This window comes from Rhinatrema bivittatum, chromosome 2 (assembly GCF_901001135.1).
Source record: "Rhinatrema bivittatum chromosome 2, aRhiBiv1.1, whole genome shotgun sequence".
Classification (NCBI taxonomy): Eukaryota; Metazoa; Chordata; class Amphibia; order Gymnophiona; family Rhinatrematidae; genus Rhinatrema; species Rhinatrema bivittatum.
The window spans coordinates 821,382,509-821,398,264 of record NC_042616.1 but is presented as its reverse complement, the minus strand read 5'-3'; the positions used below and the strand labels follow the sequence as shown (position 1 = coordinate 821,398,264).

Here is a 15,756-nt window from a genome sequence, read left to right as displayed (position 1 = left end):
CTCACCTCATACCTTGGGGCAACTCTGTGCAGGACATCTAAGCCTGCAGGGCCATGGGTCCCAAAGAAGCACCAAGGCGCCCAAGCCTCTTGTTCAAGGCTTGGTACTCACCCACTATGACTTACAGATCACATCTTTTGAGTCTTTCTGATGACTCATGCAGGAGGAGCACAACTTGTCTCTATTCTAGGGCTTATCCTCGGTCTGAGGCACTAAGGCACCTGAGGCCCAGTTCAATGAGTCCTGGCCACCAGCACAACTTTAGTCAGCTCCCTGAGCCCTTTCCTTGGGCTTCATGCTCAATTTCAAGCTGAACTTGCTAGTTCAGGACAGGTAGGCTTAGAGCCTCTTCTATTAAACTCAAACTGCTCTCCCCGACATCCTGACACAGAAGCCTTACAAAGAGAAATGTGGCCTTCAAGTAGGCATTTGTCACCCTCAGTGTGAAGACCCATCAGGGACATTTCTGCAAGCATGCTGGCTTGCTTCTTATCCATGGTAAGAAAAGTTCATGATGAGAAATCGAAAAGTTTGAGGAAATATTGTTTAAAAAACAGACACATCAAGGGGAAACTTTGTGGGCAAATCGCCAAACATGTGTCAACAAAACTGAAGCTACAACTCAAGCAATGAATCGCACAGCTCTCTCTCCAGAATCATTTCTTGTGTATCTATTTTGTTCCCAACACTGTAGGGTGTGGGGTGTGGAGACAGAAAGCCAGCACACAACGGGAAGAGCAGAGAGCTCTCTCTCCAGAATCATTTCTTGTGTATCTATTTTGTTCCCAACACTGTGGGGTGTGGAGACAGAAAGCCAGCACACAACGGGAAGAGCAGAGAGCTCTCTATCCAGAATCATTTCTTGTGTATCTATTTTGTTCCCAACACTGTGGGGTGTGGAGACAGAAAGCCAGCACACAACGGGAAGAGCAGAGAGCTTTCTATCCAGAATCATTTCTTGTGTATCTATTTTGTTCCCAACACTGTGGGGTGTGGAGACGGAAAGCCAGCACACAACGGGAAGAGCAGAGAGCTCTCTCTCCAGAATCATTTCTTGTGTATCTATTTTGTTCCCAACACTGTGGGGTGTGGAGACAGAAAGCCAGCACACAACGGGAAGAGCAGGGAACTCTTTGGTCAGAACCACCACCTGCGTATTTGCTCTGTTCCCTAACCCTTGGGGAGGGCAAACTGAAAGTAAAATAAAGTGCTGGCTTCCATTCTGGCCTTCAGGAAGATTATTAGGACTTGCTTTTTTAGCTTAGATTTGATGATTGACTTATTTTATGTTCTTATTGGTAATATTGACATTCAGGCTGATACTGTAAAGTGCGCTCAACTCAGTGCACTGTTTAACCTGGGTTAGATATGCGTTTTGGACGTATATTTTGGATGCATATCCACAACCCCTTATATACAATAAGGCAGTGGTCCCCAATCTTTTTTGCACCAGGGACCGGCTTCAAGCAAGACCATTTTTCCATGGCCCGGCAGGGCAGGGTGGGGTTGGATTTTAGTGCATACTTATTTAATTATGACATTTATAAATCCTGCACTTCCAGTTCTCTAACTCTGTGCATCCACTGAAATTCCCCCAAACATGGAGCTTGGATGTTTCCCTTACAGCTCATCATACTAAAAGATATTTTCAAACTCTGGTGCCACCTCACAGTAACAGCAGCACAAACACCTTCCACTGCCAGGCACATTGTGAACTAACACAAAACCCTGCAAAAAAGACACTCAAAATCTATTCTGCAATTCCATTGTAACATAACAGTAATAACACCAAGGACTCAAACAACAAAAACCCTACCTGTGAAAAAGCAAGGGTAAATATTACACTGGGTCCTAGAATACCAATACACCACCTACTGAGGAAACAAAACAAACCCGATTGCTATAGATCCCTATGCTAGCAGAATCTCTCATCATGGTCACACACACAGAGCAGAGACAGACCCTCACCAAATACAGAATACAAAATAAAGGAGCACAAATTAGACAAAAACTGAAATGGAAACTCCAAGAAGCCAGACTGTGTATTAACAATGGAAAAACAGAACCACCATTCCTCATAAAACAAATAAAATCAAGAAACATAAAGCATCAGTTATAATAGTAAAACCATACTAATAAAAGAATACTTAAAAACTACTGATAAATAGAATTTCTATTAATTAAAATCATATACATTTTTTACAATTTCCCAAACACCAATAAAATATTTCAAAACAGCACATATATCAAATAAAGCAAAATTGCTTACCTTGTAATAGTAGTCCTCACATATGGATGACGTCACTGAACGGAGCCCAGCGCGGGAAACCTTTCTGTCAAAGTTTCTAGAAACTTTTGACTGGCCCTGTGAGGCCACTGAGCATGCCCAGCATGCCATGATATTCTCTGCCACAGGTGTCTCTCCTCAGTCTCGTATGTAGCAAAAGTGTTAGCAAAAATAAAATAATAAAGTTATGAGGCCCAACTCCGCGGGGTGGCGGTTGGGTTTCATGCTGTCCTGGGATAACACCTATTACAAAGTAAGCAATTTTGCTTTATCCCAGGACAAGCAGGATGCTAGTCCTCACATGTGGGTGAATAGCAAGCTAGAGGCTGAGTCATTCTTAGTGAAGTTACAGTAAGTATTGTTGAGAATGAGTCAGCCGAAGATCATAGTAAGTTGGATGTAGAAGGAGTTGGGATTAAACTGGAAACAAGTTCTTTAAGACAGATTGTCCATAGGCTGAATCTTGTCTTCCTTCTTTGTCCAAGCAGTAATGAGCTGCAAAGGTGAGAAGAGAACTCCATGTTGCTGCTTTACATATGTCAAGGATTGGCACTGAACGGAAGTGTGCTACTGAAGTTGACATTGCTCTTTATTGAATGTGCCTTTACTCGCCCTTGGAGAGGAAGGCCTGCTTTTTCATAGCAGAACTCTATGCAATCTGCTAGCCAATTGGCTAGAGTATGTTTACCCACTGCTTTACCCGGTTTGTTTGGATCATAGGAAACGAATAGTTGAGTGGATTTCCTGTGGACTGGAGTACGGTTTAAATAAAATGATAGAGCACGTTTACAGTTCAAGGGGTGTAAGGCTGTTTCTCCTGGATGGGAATGAGGCCTTGGAAAAAATGTGGGTAAATTTATGGATTGATTCAAGTGGAATTCCGTAACTATCTTGGGAAGGAATTTTGGATGTGTACGGAGAACCACTCTGTCATGTAGGAACTTTGTATAAGGTTCATATGTTACAAGTGCTTGTAACTCACTAACCCGTCTAGCTGAAGTAATGGCTGTGAGGAAGATAGTTTTCCAAGTGAGAAATTTAAGATCACAAGAGTCTATGGGTTCGAAAGGAGAGTGCATGAGTCTTGTTAATACCAAATTCAGATCCCAGTCTGGGACAGGTTGTCGAATTGGTGGTTTAAGGTGAGTTAAACCTCTCATAAATCTACTGACGAGAGGTTGTGTGGAAATAGGTGCATCTCCCATTTTGTTATGGTAAGCAGAGATTGCACTTAAATGTACTCGTACAGATGAAGTCTGGAGACCAGATTCCAAAAGATGGTATAAGTATTCCAGTAGGAAAGTTGTGGGGCAGGTGAAAGGATCGATATCCTTTTGCCTGCACCACAAAGTAAATCGTTTCCATTTTGAAGAATAGTTCTTTTGTGTGGAAGGTTTACGTGAAGCTATAAGCACCTGAGATATATGAGATGAAAGATTGAGTGGTTGTAATATCAAGCTTTCAACATCCATGCTGTCAGGGATAGGGACTGAAGGTTGGGATGTCGTAACCGGCCCTGATCCTGAGTTATGAGAGTGGGAGCTACTCCCAGACGAATTGGATCCCTGACTGATAGGTCTAACAGTGTGGGGAACCATACTTGTCGAGGCCAGTATGGGGCTATGAGTATCATGGTCCCCTTGTCCTGTTGTAGCTTCACTAGAGTTTTGGTTATGAGCGGTATTGGAGGATACGCGTATAGTAGGCATGAGGTCCAAGGGCGAGCAAAGGCGTCCTTGGCTGGCTGGTTGTTCTGATTGTGGAGAGAACAGAATTTGTCCACTTTGTGATTCAGATATGACGCAAAGAGGTCTAATGTTGGTTGACCCCAATGTTGAAATATCCTGGTTGCTACTGCAGGATCCAGGGACCATTCGTGTGGTTGGAATTGACGACTGAGTCGATCCGCCACTACATTGTGTATGCCTGCCAGATAAGTGGCTCGTAGGAACATTGAGTGATTCAGGGCTCAGCCCCAAATTTGTGCAGCTTCTTGACAAAGGAGATACGAGCCTGTACCTCCTTGTTTGTTGATGTACCACATGGCTACTGTGTTGTCTGTTTGAATGAGAACAGTCTTGTGTGAAAGGCAGTCCTGGAACGCAAGCAGTGCATAATGTATCGCTCGTAGTTCTAGAAAATTGATTTGATATGTTGCTTCGAGTTTTGTCCAAGTCCCTTGAGTGTGGAGATTTTCTACATGAGCTCCCCATCCCAAGGTGGATGCATCTGTAGTTAAAGTAATCTCTGGGACTGGTTGTTGGAAAGGTAGGCCTTTGCACAGGTTGTCCTTGTTGGTCCACCAAAGTAGAGATGATCTTAGTTGGTGGGTCACTTGAATTGGATAGTGAAGTGGTTGAATGGCTTGAATCCATTGTGATCTTAAGGTCCATTGGGCAACTCGCATGGCCAGCCTTGCCATAGGAGTAACATGAACGGTGGAGGCCATGTGGCCTAGCAGTATCAGAAACTGATGGGCTGTGGTTTGTGTCCGTAAGGAAATGGAATTTGCTAGTAGAATAAGGGCATCTGCGCGGTCTATAGGTAGAATGGCTTTTGCTAAGTCTGTGTTCAACTCTGCTCCTATGAATTGAAGCAGATGAGTTGGAGTGAGATGGGATTTTTGATAATTGATGAGAAATCCCATGGAGTGAAGTAGAGCAATTGTCCGGTTGAGAGAAGTTATTGCTCCTTGTTGAGATGGGCTCTTTATGAGCCAGTCGTCTAGATATGGAAAAACATGGACACCTTCTTTGTGTAAGTGTCCTGCAATGACTGCTAGACATTTTGTGAAGACTCTGGGAGCAGAGGCTAGTCCGAATGGCAGTACTTTGTATTGGTAATGTTGATGGAGTACCATGAAGCACAGGTACTTGCGATGAGGAGGGTATATTGGAATGTGAGCATAAGCATCTTGAAGATCCAGAGAACAAAGCCAATCTCTTGCTTGAAGAAGTGGAAGCATGGTGCCTAGAGAAACCATCCTGAACTTTTCTTTCTTTAGAAATTTGTTGAGATTTCTGAGGTCTAGGATGGGACGTAGGCCTCCAGTTTTCTTTGGAATGAGGAAGTATCGGGAGTAGAATCCTCTGCCCTGCTGTGTCCGGGGCACTGGTTGTATGGCCTTGGATCTCAGAAGGGTGGATAATTCTGTTTGTAATTGATGAAGTTGAGAATTCTGTTGTTGGCAGGGTGTTGGTGGAAATTCTGGAGGAATGGAGGTGAAATTTAGCTTGTAGCCTTGAGAGACTATGGAAAGTACCCATTGATCTGATGTTATGTTTTGCCAATTTGTGTGAAAGTGAGATATTCTTCCTCCTACTGGTAAATTTGGCTTGGGATTGCAAGGTTGAGTCTGTTCTCTGGTCTTTTCTTCAAAAGCCTGTTGCAGGGCCTGTCTGTGCAGGAGATTGTGGACGAGCAGGCCTGGATTGTCTGGCTTGGGAGCGTTGTGTAGGTCTGCTGGATCTACCCCTAGTATTGTGTGGGTAGTATCTGCGTGGCCTATAATACGAACGACGTACATCCCTGCGTGGAGGGCGACAAGAAGGCTGAGTAGCAGGCTCTTGAGGGGTTTGAGACAGCTGACATAATGTCTTAGTGTGGTCCTTAAGCTGTTGTACAGCTTCCTGAATTTTGTCCCCAAAGAGATTGTCACCACGACAGGGCAGGTCTACCAGTTTGTCTTGTACCTCAATCCTGAGGTCAGATGCCTTGAGCCAGGCCCATCTGCGAGCAGTGATTCCAGCTGCTGCTGTTCTAGAAGCAGTTTCAAAATTATCGTAAGCTGCTCTCACTTCATGCTTGCCTGCTTCCAGACCTTTTGCTATAACTGCTTGTGCAGGCTCCTGATACTGGGTGGGTAAAAAGGTGATTAATTCTTCCATCTGTTTCCAGAGGTTTCTCTGGTACTGCGTGATGTAGAGTTGATATGCAGAGATTTTGGTACTCAGCATAGAACTCTGATAAACCTTTTTACCCAGTGTGTCCAGGAATCTGTGCTCCCTGCCTGGTGGGATGGAAGAATGTGACCGCACACGTTTAGATTTTTTCTGTGCGGATTCCACAACAACAGACTGGTGTGGTAATTATTGTTTGTGGTAGCCTGGAGCTGGTTGGACTATGTAGGTAGTCTCCACACGTTTATTTACTGCAGGTATAGAAGCTGGGTGTTCCCAGATTCTTTTTTGGAGATCCAGTAAAACTTCGTGTACTGGGACTGCTAGTACTTGCTTGGGTGGATCCACAAACTGTAGCACCTCAAGAGTTTGTGCTCTTGTGTCTTCCTCTGCTGTCAATTTAAATGGAATGGAGTCAGACATGTTTTGTATAAATGAAGAGAAGGAAAGATCTTCTGGGGGAGACTTTTTTCTTTGATCAGGTGAAGAAGGATTAGACATGAACTCCTCTGAAGAAAATTGAGAGGGTTCATCATCCCAGGAGTCTTCTGAATCTTCTCTGGAAGGTGATTTAGGTCTTGGTGTAGGTGGGATATGGAGTCCTGAGGGACCAGGCTGTGGGTCATCGATGAATACATCTGCAGATGTTGTCCGTGGCCTAATAGGTGGCAAGTTGTCGATTACATTTTGGTACCTTTGTAAAAGGCGTCGATAAAAGGCCTCATCCTGGATTTCTGGAGGTTCCAGTGGAGGTTGATCCGATGGTGGCCGGGATGATGTGGAGGTAGTAGCCGGTGGATACGGCATCGATGGCAAGCAACGTAAAAGGGCTCGGTGGAATTTGAGTCAAAAGTGATGTAGACTGTGTTCCGAGCCTCGGTGTGGTGGTTATAAAACCAGTCTAACTTCAGTGACAAAAAAGGTGCCGCCTTCGGTGGTACCACCGGCATCGATATTGGCGGCATCGGTGATGGAAAGGTTATCGGCATCGATACTGGAGGCATCGGCATCGATACTGGAGACATCGGCATCGACCCGGAGGTCGGCATCGACGGCAAGGTTGGAATGTGCTGTTCCTGGAGAGCTTGTAACACCGCTTGTCTAATAAGTGTAGACAATTCTGGTTGTACAATTGGTGAAGACACCGATGGAGTACACGATGGCGGTGGTAATATATCCATCGATGTAGTAGTTGAAATCGGTGACGGCGAAGGCCCAGTCACCGATGTCTCTTGCTGTCTAGACCGCTTTGGCTCTGAGACATCGAAGCGGAAGATGATGGACGTCTATGTCGATGGCGATGTTTGGTTTTTTGGTGTTCTGCCGATTTTGTGGATAGCACCGATGATGGCGAGGACGGACGATCACCGGATCCATCCGGACGCGGCTTTTTAAGGAGAACCCTTTTTGTTGCTCCAGCCGGAGACGACCTCAATGGTTTCGAGGGAGAAGGGATTAGCTGAAGAGAAAATAGGTGCTCCATTTTCTCTTGTCTGGCTTTCCAGCCTTTCACGGTCATCTCTGCACATTTGGCGCATGTACTGACATCGTGTTTTTCCCCGAGGCACAGCACACACTCCAAATGCGGATCGGTTATCGACATATTTCGATTGCAGACGGGGCACTTTTTGAATCCCGTCGCCATTTTGGGATCGGCCATCGATGAATGTGAGTGTGAGAGAAAATTTTCGTCTGAAAATTTGAGAATGAATGGTACTCACCAGCCAGCAAGCTTGAGAAACTCCTATGAGAGAGAATATCACGAAAAAATATTTTGACTTTTCAGTCAGAAGGCTTTGCAAACGCAAGGGCTATCGGTTCACGGTGCGAACGGCAGTGCGGAAAAGCGAAGACTGAGGAGAGACACCTGTGGCAGAGAATATCATGGCATGCTGGGCATGCTCAGTGGCCTCACAGGGCCAGTCAAAAGTTTCTAGAAACTTTGACAGAAAGGTTTCCCGCGCTGGACTCCGTTCGGTGACGTCACCCATATGTGAGGACTAGCATCCTGCTTGTCCGAGATAACACACAATAATTAAAACTAATAAGGATTTTAAAAAGCCCCTGCTGTCCATACATGGGAGCTCTTGATTTCCAGTCACCCTGATATTGTCGAGGATTAGTATGTGTCTCTCACACATACTCACATGTCCATTCTCTCTCACACATACACTGTCACATACATACACATTCATGCTCTTATACCCACCATAACCTCTCGCTCTCACAGACACTGACACATTCTCTCCCCCTCTACACACACCCCCACACACAAACTCTTACTCCCCTGGATTTTCTCATACACACTCATGCTCTCACTCTCACTGGTTCCCCCACAACCTCAGAGCCTCTCCCTTTCCTCTGCTGCCACTGCCACTGCTGCCGCATGGCTATTGGGGAGGTGCTGATTGCTGCTACAGGCACTGAAGCCCATTCTGCTGCCTCCTCTGTGCAGGCCCTATGGGCTTCCAGTTCCTCCATGCTGATCTCATACATTGTGAGATCCACATAGAGAAAGTGCTACTCTTGCACATTCCCAAAGATTACATGTGCCAATCAGTAAAAAGTAATTTTTTTTTTTACATCTGCTGTCTTATCTTAGTTTTCTAATCGGTTGGTCACAGGCTTTTTTTTTCCCACCTTCCCTTTCTTATTTTTTTGCCAATTCCTTTTATATTGTCTTTTTTTCTATTTCTTTTCTCTCCATCTGTCTTCTTTCCTCAAACACAGTCAGGTTCTCATTCTCACATGCTTTCTCTCTCTCTCACTCACACACACACACAGTCTCTCACTGGCACATGCTGTCTGACTCTCACACACCCAGGCTCTCTCTCACACACACATGCTGTCTTGCTCAAGCACAGGCTCTCACTGTCACATGCTCTCTCTCATACAATCATTCATACACACAGTCTCTCACTGGCACATGCTATCTGAGTCTCACACACACAGGCTCTCTCTCACTCCCACATGCTGTCTTGCTCAAGCACAGGCTCTCACTGTCACATGCTGTCTCTCTCACACACACAGAGGCTCTCACATGCTGTCTCTGCAAACATTCAGGTCTTCACTCCCACACACAGTCTATCAACTCATCTCATATACACACACATACACACTCTATAAACCCTCAGCCTCTCTCTCACCTCTGGGCCTCCTCTTCATGGGCCGCTGCAGGATGGGCTCTGCAGCGGCCCTGGTCTTCTCGGGCCGCGCTGCTCCTCTTCTGCACGTGGCTGATGCTCCTCCTCCTTCCTGCCCGTGCGGCTCCGGCAACATTTTTCTTCTGGGGCCGTGTGGGCAGAAAGGAGGAGGATCACCTGCATGTTTAGACACGACTGTTTTCTTCAGGTCGTGGTGACGTGAGCTCCACCACGGCCCTGCTGATCTTCTTGCTTTTCGGGTCGTGCCTCCTCCCTTTTGGGGTTGGAGGATGCGGGTCTCCAGCCTCGCCCCGCCTCCCCGCGGCAGCCAATGAACTGTAGCCGGGGAGAGCGGTGCCGCGGACCAGCAAAAACCCCCAACGGCCCGGTCCGCGGACCGGTGGTTGGGGACCCCTGCAATAAGGGGTTGATTTTAAAAGCAGCGCATACATGTCCATGGGCACACAGTTCCCGGTACGCGCACATGGACACGTGCATGTTATAAAATCCGATGGCCACACACGTGCTGGCAGCATGCACGGGGGGAATTTTGCCAAATATGCATGGCGACGCAATCAGGCCTTCCCCATTTCTCTTCCAGTCCGCTCCAATTAAGGAGTGAACTGGGAGAGAACTTCCCTACCTCCTTCCTAACTTTCCTCCCTCTTCCCCTCTCCTCCCCCTAAACCTAACCATCCCCAAATTTTTTATTTTAGTACTTCCTGCTCCTCTGGAGCAGAAGTAATCTCCGCATGCCAGCCAGCTGCTGGCACACGCTTCCCTGGGACAGTGTTGAATGGAGCTGTCCTGGCCCGCCCCCCTGCCATGCCCCAAGACCCAGCCCCCTGGCCCACCCATTTGGAGAGGCCTGGCACTTCGGCGCATACTGGGGTTTAGGCGTATGGCCAGGCCCGTTGTAAAATACGCATGGTGTGCGCAAGGCCCGGCCACGCATGTAAACCCCAAAATGTATGCGTATAACCAATTTAAAATTTACTTGTAAGGGTTTTAGTGCTTCCATAACGCGCATCCAAACCCCCCCCTGAAAACTAATAGCGCTCATCACATGCAAATGCATGTTAATGAGGCTATTAGTCATTCGCCCCAGATACTAGAAAAAAAAGTGTGCACCCGATCTGCATATTAACGCCTGCCCGAAAAAGCATACAAAAAAGCAGAAAATACTGCTTTCTGTACATCCTCAGTCTTAAAATTGTGGCGAAATATTAAGTCGGAGGAGCCAAAGGTTAAAAAAAACAACAACAAAAGTGTGCCGGCGGGTCAGGTTAGGAAAATATACGCTCAATTTTACAAACCCATGGCTGTGCACAGGTTAGGAAAACGGACGTTTGTAAAATTGAGCATTTGTTTTCCTAACCCACTGACAGCCACCTCTCCTAGGCCAAGGAGGCACTAGGAGCGCACAATTGTCCCTAGCGCTTTCTTTTAGCGACCCCCGTATCGCGCATCCAGGAGAGGGGTCTGTTTGACATGGTTTTTATTTTGGTTTTAGTATATTTGTGGTTTAATGGTTAATTCAGTTCATAAAATGTTTTCTTTTTTATGTCATTTATGCTTTATTCTGGTGTTCTTATAATTTCATGGTTTGAAATCATTGTGTGATTCATATATGGTTGTATGTAATTTGTATGTTACTAATTATATTTTTGTACCCTTTTCTAACTCACCATGGGCAAATTTGTTCCTGGAAAGGTAGGTAATAAATTTGATAAATAAAGAACAACCAGCAAATCATGCGAAGTGCAAACCCCTGTTCAGACCCCCTCACCTGTGCATTTATCTGAATCCTAATGCTGAGGAGATGGAACATTTACATCTTATACAAACGAGCACCAAGTACATCTGAGCCCCTCCCCACCACCTGTGGGGGAAAGGGAACTGATGGGACTTGTGGACGTCTGTTCAAAGCCCCTCACCTGTGCGTCTGTCCTGTTACGAAAAGCATCAAAGATTTTCTTCACAGCAACAATTTCTCCAGTTCGACGATCAATCGCCTTCCAGACAATACCATACGCCTAAAAAGTAATATATGATTTATAGATTAAAGCTGGTGTTGCAAAAGAAGGTGGCCAACCTATGACATTATTCCTAAACAATCTGGAAAAGGGGCAAAGAATGAGGTAGGAAAATTTGCAGATGAAAGCAAAGCTGATGATTTATTTATTTATTTATTTAAAATTTTTATAGACCGACATTCATCAGGGATATCACATCGGTTCACATTGTAACGCAAACAGACGCCTGGGGAGGCGTTTTACATCGAACAGAGTTATATCAACAATTTATAACAAATTAACAAAAGAACAATTGAGGGGGGGGGGGTAAGAGGGGGAATATAAGGAGGGAAAGTAACATTGAATGTTAAATGTTAAGAATAGGCTTTACTAATATATATAAAATAAAATAATATTATAACAGTATATACATATCCAATATGAGGCGATGACATATTAAATAAATTTGAGTATAGTTTGAGAGGAGAGGGGGGTAGAGGAACCTAGGGGGGGGGGGAGAGGGAAGGAGGGTAGAATGTGTAGGGATTAAATGAAACGTAGGGGTAGAGAGATGGGGTGGGGGGGAGGGGAAAGAAGCGAGGGTGGAGTGAAGTGGAAGGTGGGGAAAGAGGGAATTGAGGAAGAAGGGAAAATAAGCGAACTGAAAAGTAAGGATGATAAACTGATGATAAAGTGGTACACGAAGTGCACAGGCCATTAAATGACAGATGCGTTTTAGCACAAATAAGTAGAAATTAATGAACTTGGGGAAAAACCTCGTATTGGGCTTTAACTGTTATCACTCAAAACTAAACCAAGAAGCTCCACGGAGAATGAATAAAGCCTACTTTCCAGAATGTGCACACACATCCGTGTGCATATGTGAATGCAAAAAATACATGAAAATTGGTTCTTACCTGCTAATTTTCGTTCCTGTAATACCACAGATCAGTCCGGAAAAGTGGGTTGTGTATCCCTACCAGGAGGTGGAGTCAGAGAACAGTTAGACCTTTGGGCACTGCTACATAACGAGTGCGCCACCTGCAGTCACTCAGTATTGACCTGTACCCAAGCCCATGCTAACAGAACTAAATAACGAAGGGTAGCACCCAACCAAAATTTCCGGACTACCACTTCGCCGCTGGCAAAAACCAGACCGAACAACTGCTAAAAACTGCTCCATGAATCAGGTCTGCAAAAAAGGAGTTTCAACAATAAAAAACTTAAGCAGGTTCGGATCAAGACAGTCTTTCAATATCTGAAGAAAGGGGTGGGCCTCTGGACTGATCTGTGGTATTACAGGAACGAAAATTAGCAGGTAAAAACCAATTTTCATTTCCTGAACATACCCAAATCAGTCCAGAAAAGTGGGATGTACCCAAGCCACCCTACACTGGGCAGGAACCCGAAAGACCCGCACGAAGCACACTCTCCCCGAAGGACAGTTCATCAGAAGCCTTAACGTCCAATCGGTAATATTTCGTAAAAGCGTGAATAGACGACCACACCTCCGCACTACAGATCTCCTGAGGCGACAGTAACTGACACTCTGCCCAGGAAGTAGGCTGAGCCCTAGTGGAATGAGCTCTGAGACCCAAAGGCACCTGACACCCTTGGGCTATGTATGCCGCGCAAATGGCTTCCTTAATCCACCGAGATATGGTTGCCTTTGACGCTTTGTCCCTCTTCTATGGACCACCAAAGAGAACGAACAAATGATCGGAACACGTCTGAAGTCATTGGTAACCTCCAGATAATGCAATAAGGCGCGCCGCACATCCAAAAAATGAAGGTCTCTGTTCTGAGAAGACTCCCAGGACCAGTTAGGGAACCCCGGAAGCTCTACAGTTTGATTGACGTGAAAGGCTGAAACCACCTTAGGGACAAAGGACAGAACCGTACGTAACGATACCAGATCATCGTAAATCCGAAGAAAAGGATCCCGACAAGACAGCGTCTGCAACTCTGAGATCCGATGGGCCGAGCAAATGGCCACCAAAAACGTTTTCAGTCAGATCTTTCAGAGAAAATCCACGAAGAAGCTCGAAAGGAATGCCACATAGAACTCACAGGACTAAATTCAAACTCCAATCCGGACACACCGAACGGATGGGAGGGCGCAAATGTTTGACCCCCTTAAGAAACCGAGCAATATCCGGATGCGCTGCCAGCGAACAGCCGTCAAAGTTTCCCCACAAGGCACCTAGAGCTGCAACTTGTACATGAAGGGAATTGAACGCCAAGCCCTTAGCGAGGCCCTGTTGCAGAAAGTCAAGCACCCGAGGAACATGCACCACTAAAGGGTCGCAGGAACACTGATGACACCACGTCTCAAAAATCTTCCAACTTTCACATAGGCCATAGAGGTGGTTGGGCGTCTCGCCTGTAGGAGGGTGGAAACGACTTGTTCTGAATAACCTCTCAAGCATAAACGCCGCCTCTCAAAAGCCAAGCCACGAGAGAGAAGTTATCCTCCCGATCCAAAAATATGGGCCCCTGACGGAGCAGATGCGTTAGATGAGCCAGCTGAAGTGGACCTTCTAGAGCCAAGCATACCAGATCAGCGAACCACGGACGAACTCCGGTGCCACCAGAATCACTCTTCACGGGTGCCACTCTATGCGACGGAGAAGCCGACCTATGAGGGGCCAGGGCGGGAAGGCATACAGAAGAATCCCCGTGGGCCAAGGACACACGAGAGCGTCTATACCCACCAAGCCTTGTTCTCGGCAACGGCTGAAAAAATGAACTGTTTTTGCATTCGCCTGCGTTGCCATCAGATCCAGCTGAGGAATTCCCCATCTGGCGCAAATGAGATTCCACGCCTCGAGAGATAGTTCCTATTCCCCTGGGCCTAGTTGCTGACGGCTGAGATAATCGGCTTGCACATTCTCTACTCCCGCGATATGGGATGCGGCAATGCCCTTGAGATGGCACTCCGCCCAGGTGAACAGAAGACGTGCCTCCAGTGCTATGGCGGGACTTCGAGTCCCGCCTTGCTGGTTGATGTTTACCACCATTGTCGCATTGTCCGAGAAGACTCGATCCGGTTTATGGACCAGGATCTTTCTATTGCCAACCAGAGCCCTTGGGCAGACTTGTCTGCACACACCGCCCCCCAACCTGAGAGACTGGCATTGGTGGAGATTATCAGCCAATTCGGAGTGTCCAAATCCACCCCCGTTCCAGATTGTCCAATGACAGCCACCATGTCAGACTGGCTCTGGATTCCAGAAGTAGAGTTATTGGTAGATGGAATTGCTCAGACACCGGGCTCCAGCGAGACAAAAGCGCACTCTGTAAAGGTCTTAAGTGAGCAAACGCCCAAGGAACCAAGTCCAAGGTTGAAGCCATGGAGCTCAGGACCTGAAGATGATGCCACACTGTGGGATTGTTCCTTCGAAGAAGGGAATGTATTTGTTCCTGCAACTTCCCTATTCGGTCTGCTGCTAGAAACACTTTGCCCATCAAGGTATTGAATTGTGCTCAGAGATAAATCAACTTCTGAGTGGGTTCCAAGTGACTCTTCTGCACATTGATTACCCAACCTAGGGATCGCAATGTGAACATCACCATGTGCACCAATCTCTCGCAGTCCTCCTGAGACTTCGCGCGAATCAACCAGTCGTCCAGGTACAGATGGACTAAGATTCCCTCCTGACGAAGGAAGGCCGCCACCACTACCATCACCTTGGTGAATGTGCGAGGAGCTGTTGCGAGACCAAATGGAAGGGCTCGAAATTGGAAGTGTCGTCCCAAGACCTTGAACCGCAGAAACCTCTGGTGATTCAGCTATATCGGAATGTGTAAATATGCCTCCATGAGGTCCAGAGAAGCGAGAAACTCCCCTTTTCGAACAGCGGCCATCACAGTCCTCAGGGTTTCCATACGAAAGCGAGGAACCCAAAGTCAACGGTTCACCTTCTGCAGATCGAGGATGGGCCAAACCGTGCCCTCCTTCTTGGGGACCACAAAGTACACGGAGTACCGACCTCATCCCTGTTGAGCCTCCAGAACTGGGACAATAGCTCTGAGCTCGAGAAGTCGTTGTAGAGTCACCCGGACTGCCTCTCGCTTGACACTTGAGGCCACTCGGGACTCCACAAAAACCTTCTGGATTGGGCGCGAAAACTCCAGTGCACACCCGTCTTTGATCACTTCTGAGATCCAGCTGTCTGATGTAATTCTTGCCCATTCCATGTAAAAGTTGGATAATCTGCCTCTGACAGCTTCGACGACGGAATGGGTACACGTGGCTTCATTGGGGATTTGTATTACTTCCTGCACCAAGATGTCCCGAATCTCTTTCGGGCCGGCGACCCCCTTGAAAGGACTGCTGGCGCCCCAAAGCAGGTTTAGAAGCAGGTGGTGCGGAACATCTACCCGCTCTGAAGCGGCGAGAGTCCCGAAAC

At 46.6% G+C, this 15,756-nt stretch overlaps 1 protein-coding gene across 5 annotated transcripts in view; it reads right to left on the bottom strand.

Moving 5' to 3' along the window:
* The window catches only part of MAPK15 (mitogen-activated protein kinase 15), a 362,466-nt gene that overhangs the window by 317,476 nt on the left and 29,234 nt on the right, over positions 1–15,756 (bottom strand). For all 5 annotated transcript variants that reach the window (XM_029592333.1, XM_029592334.1, XM_029592335.1 and 2 more), the window contains one exon: positions 11,267–11,365. In XM_029592333.1, coding sequence (XP_029448193.1) covers positions 11,267–11,365 — 99 coding nt within the window. The remainder of the gene's footprint in view (positions 1–11,266; positions 11,366–15,756) is intronic.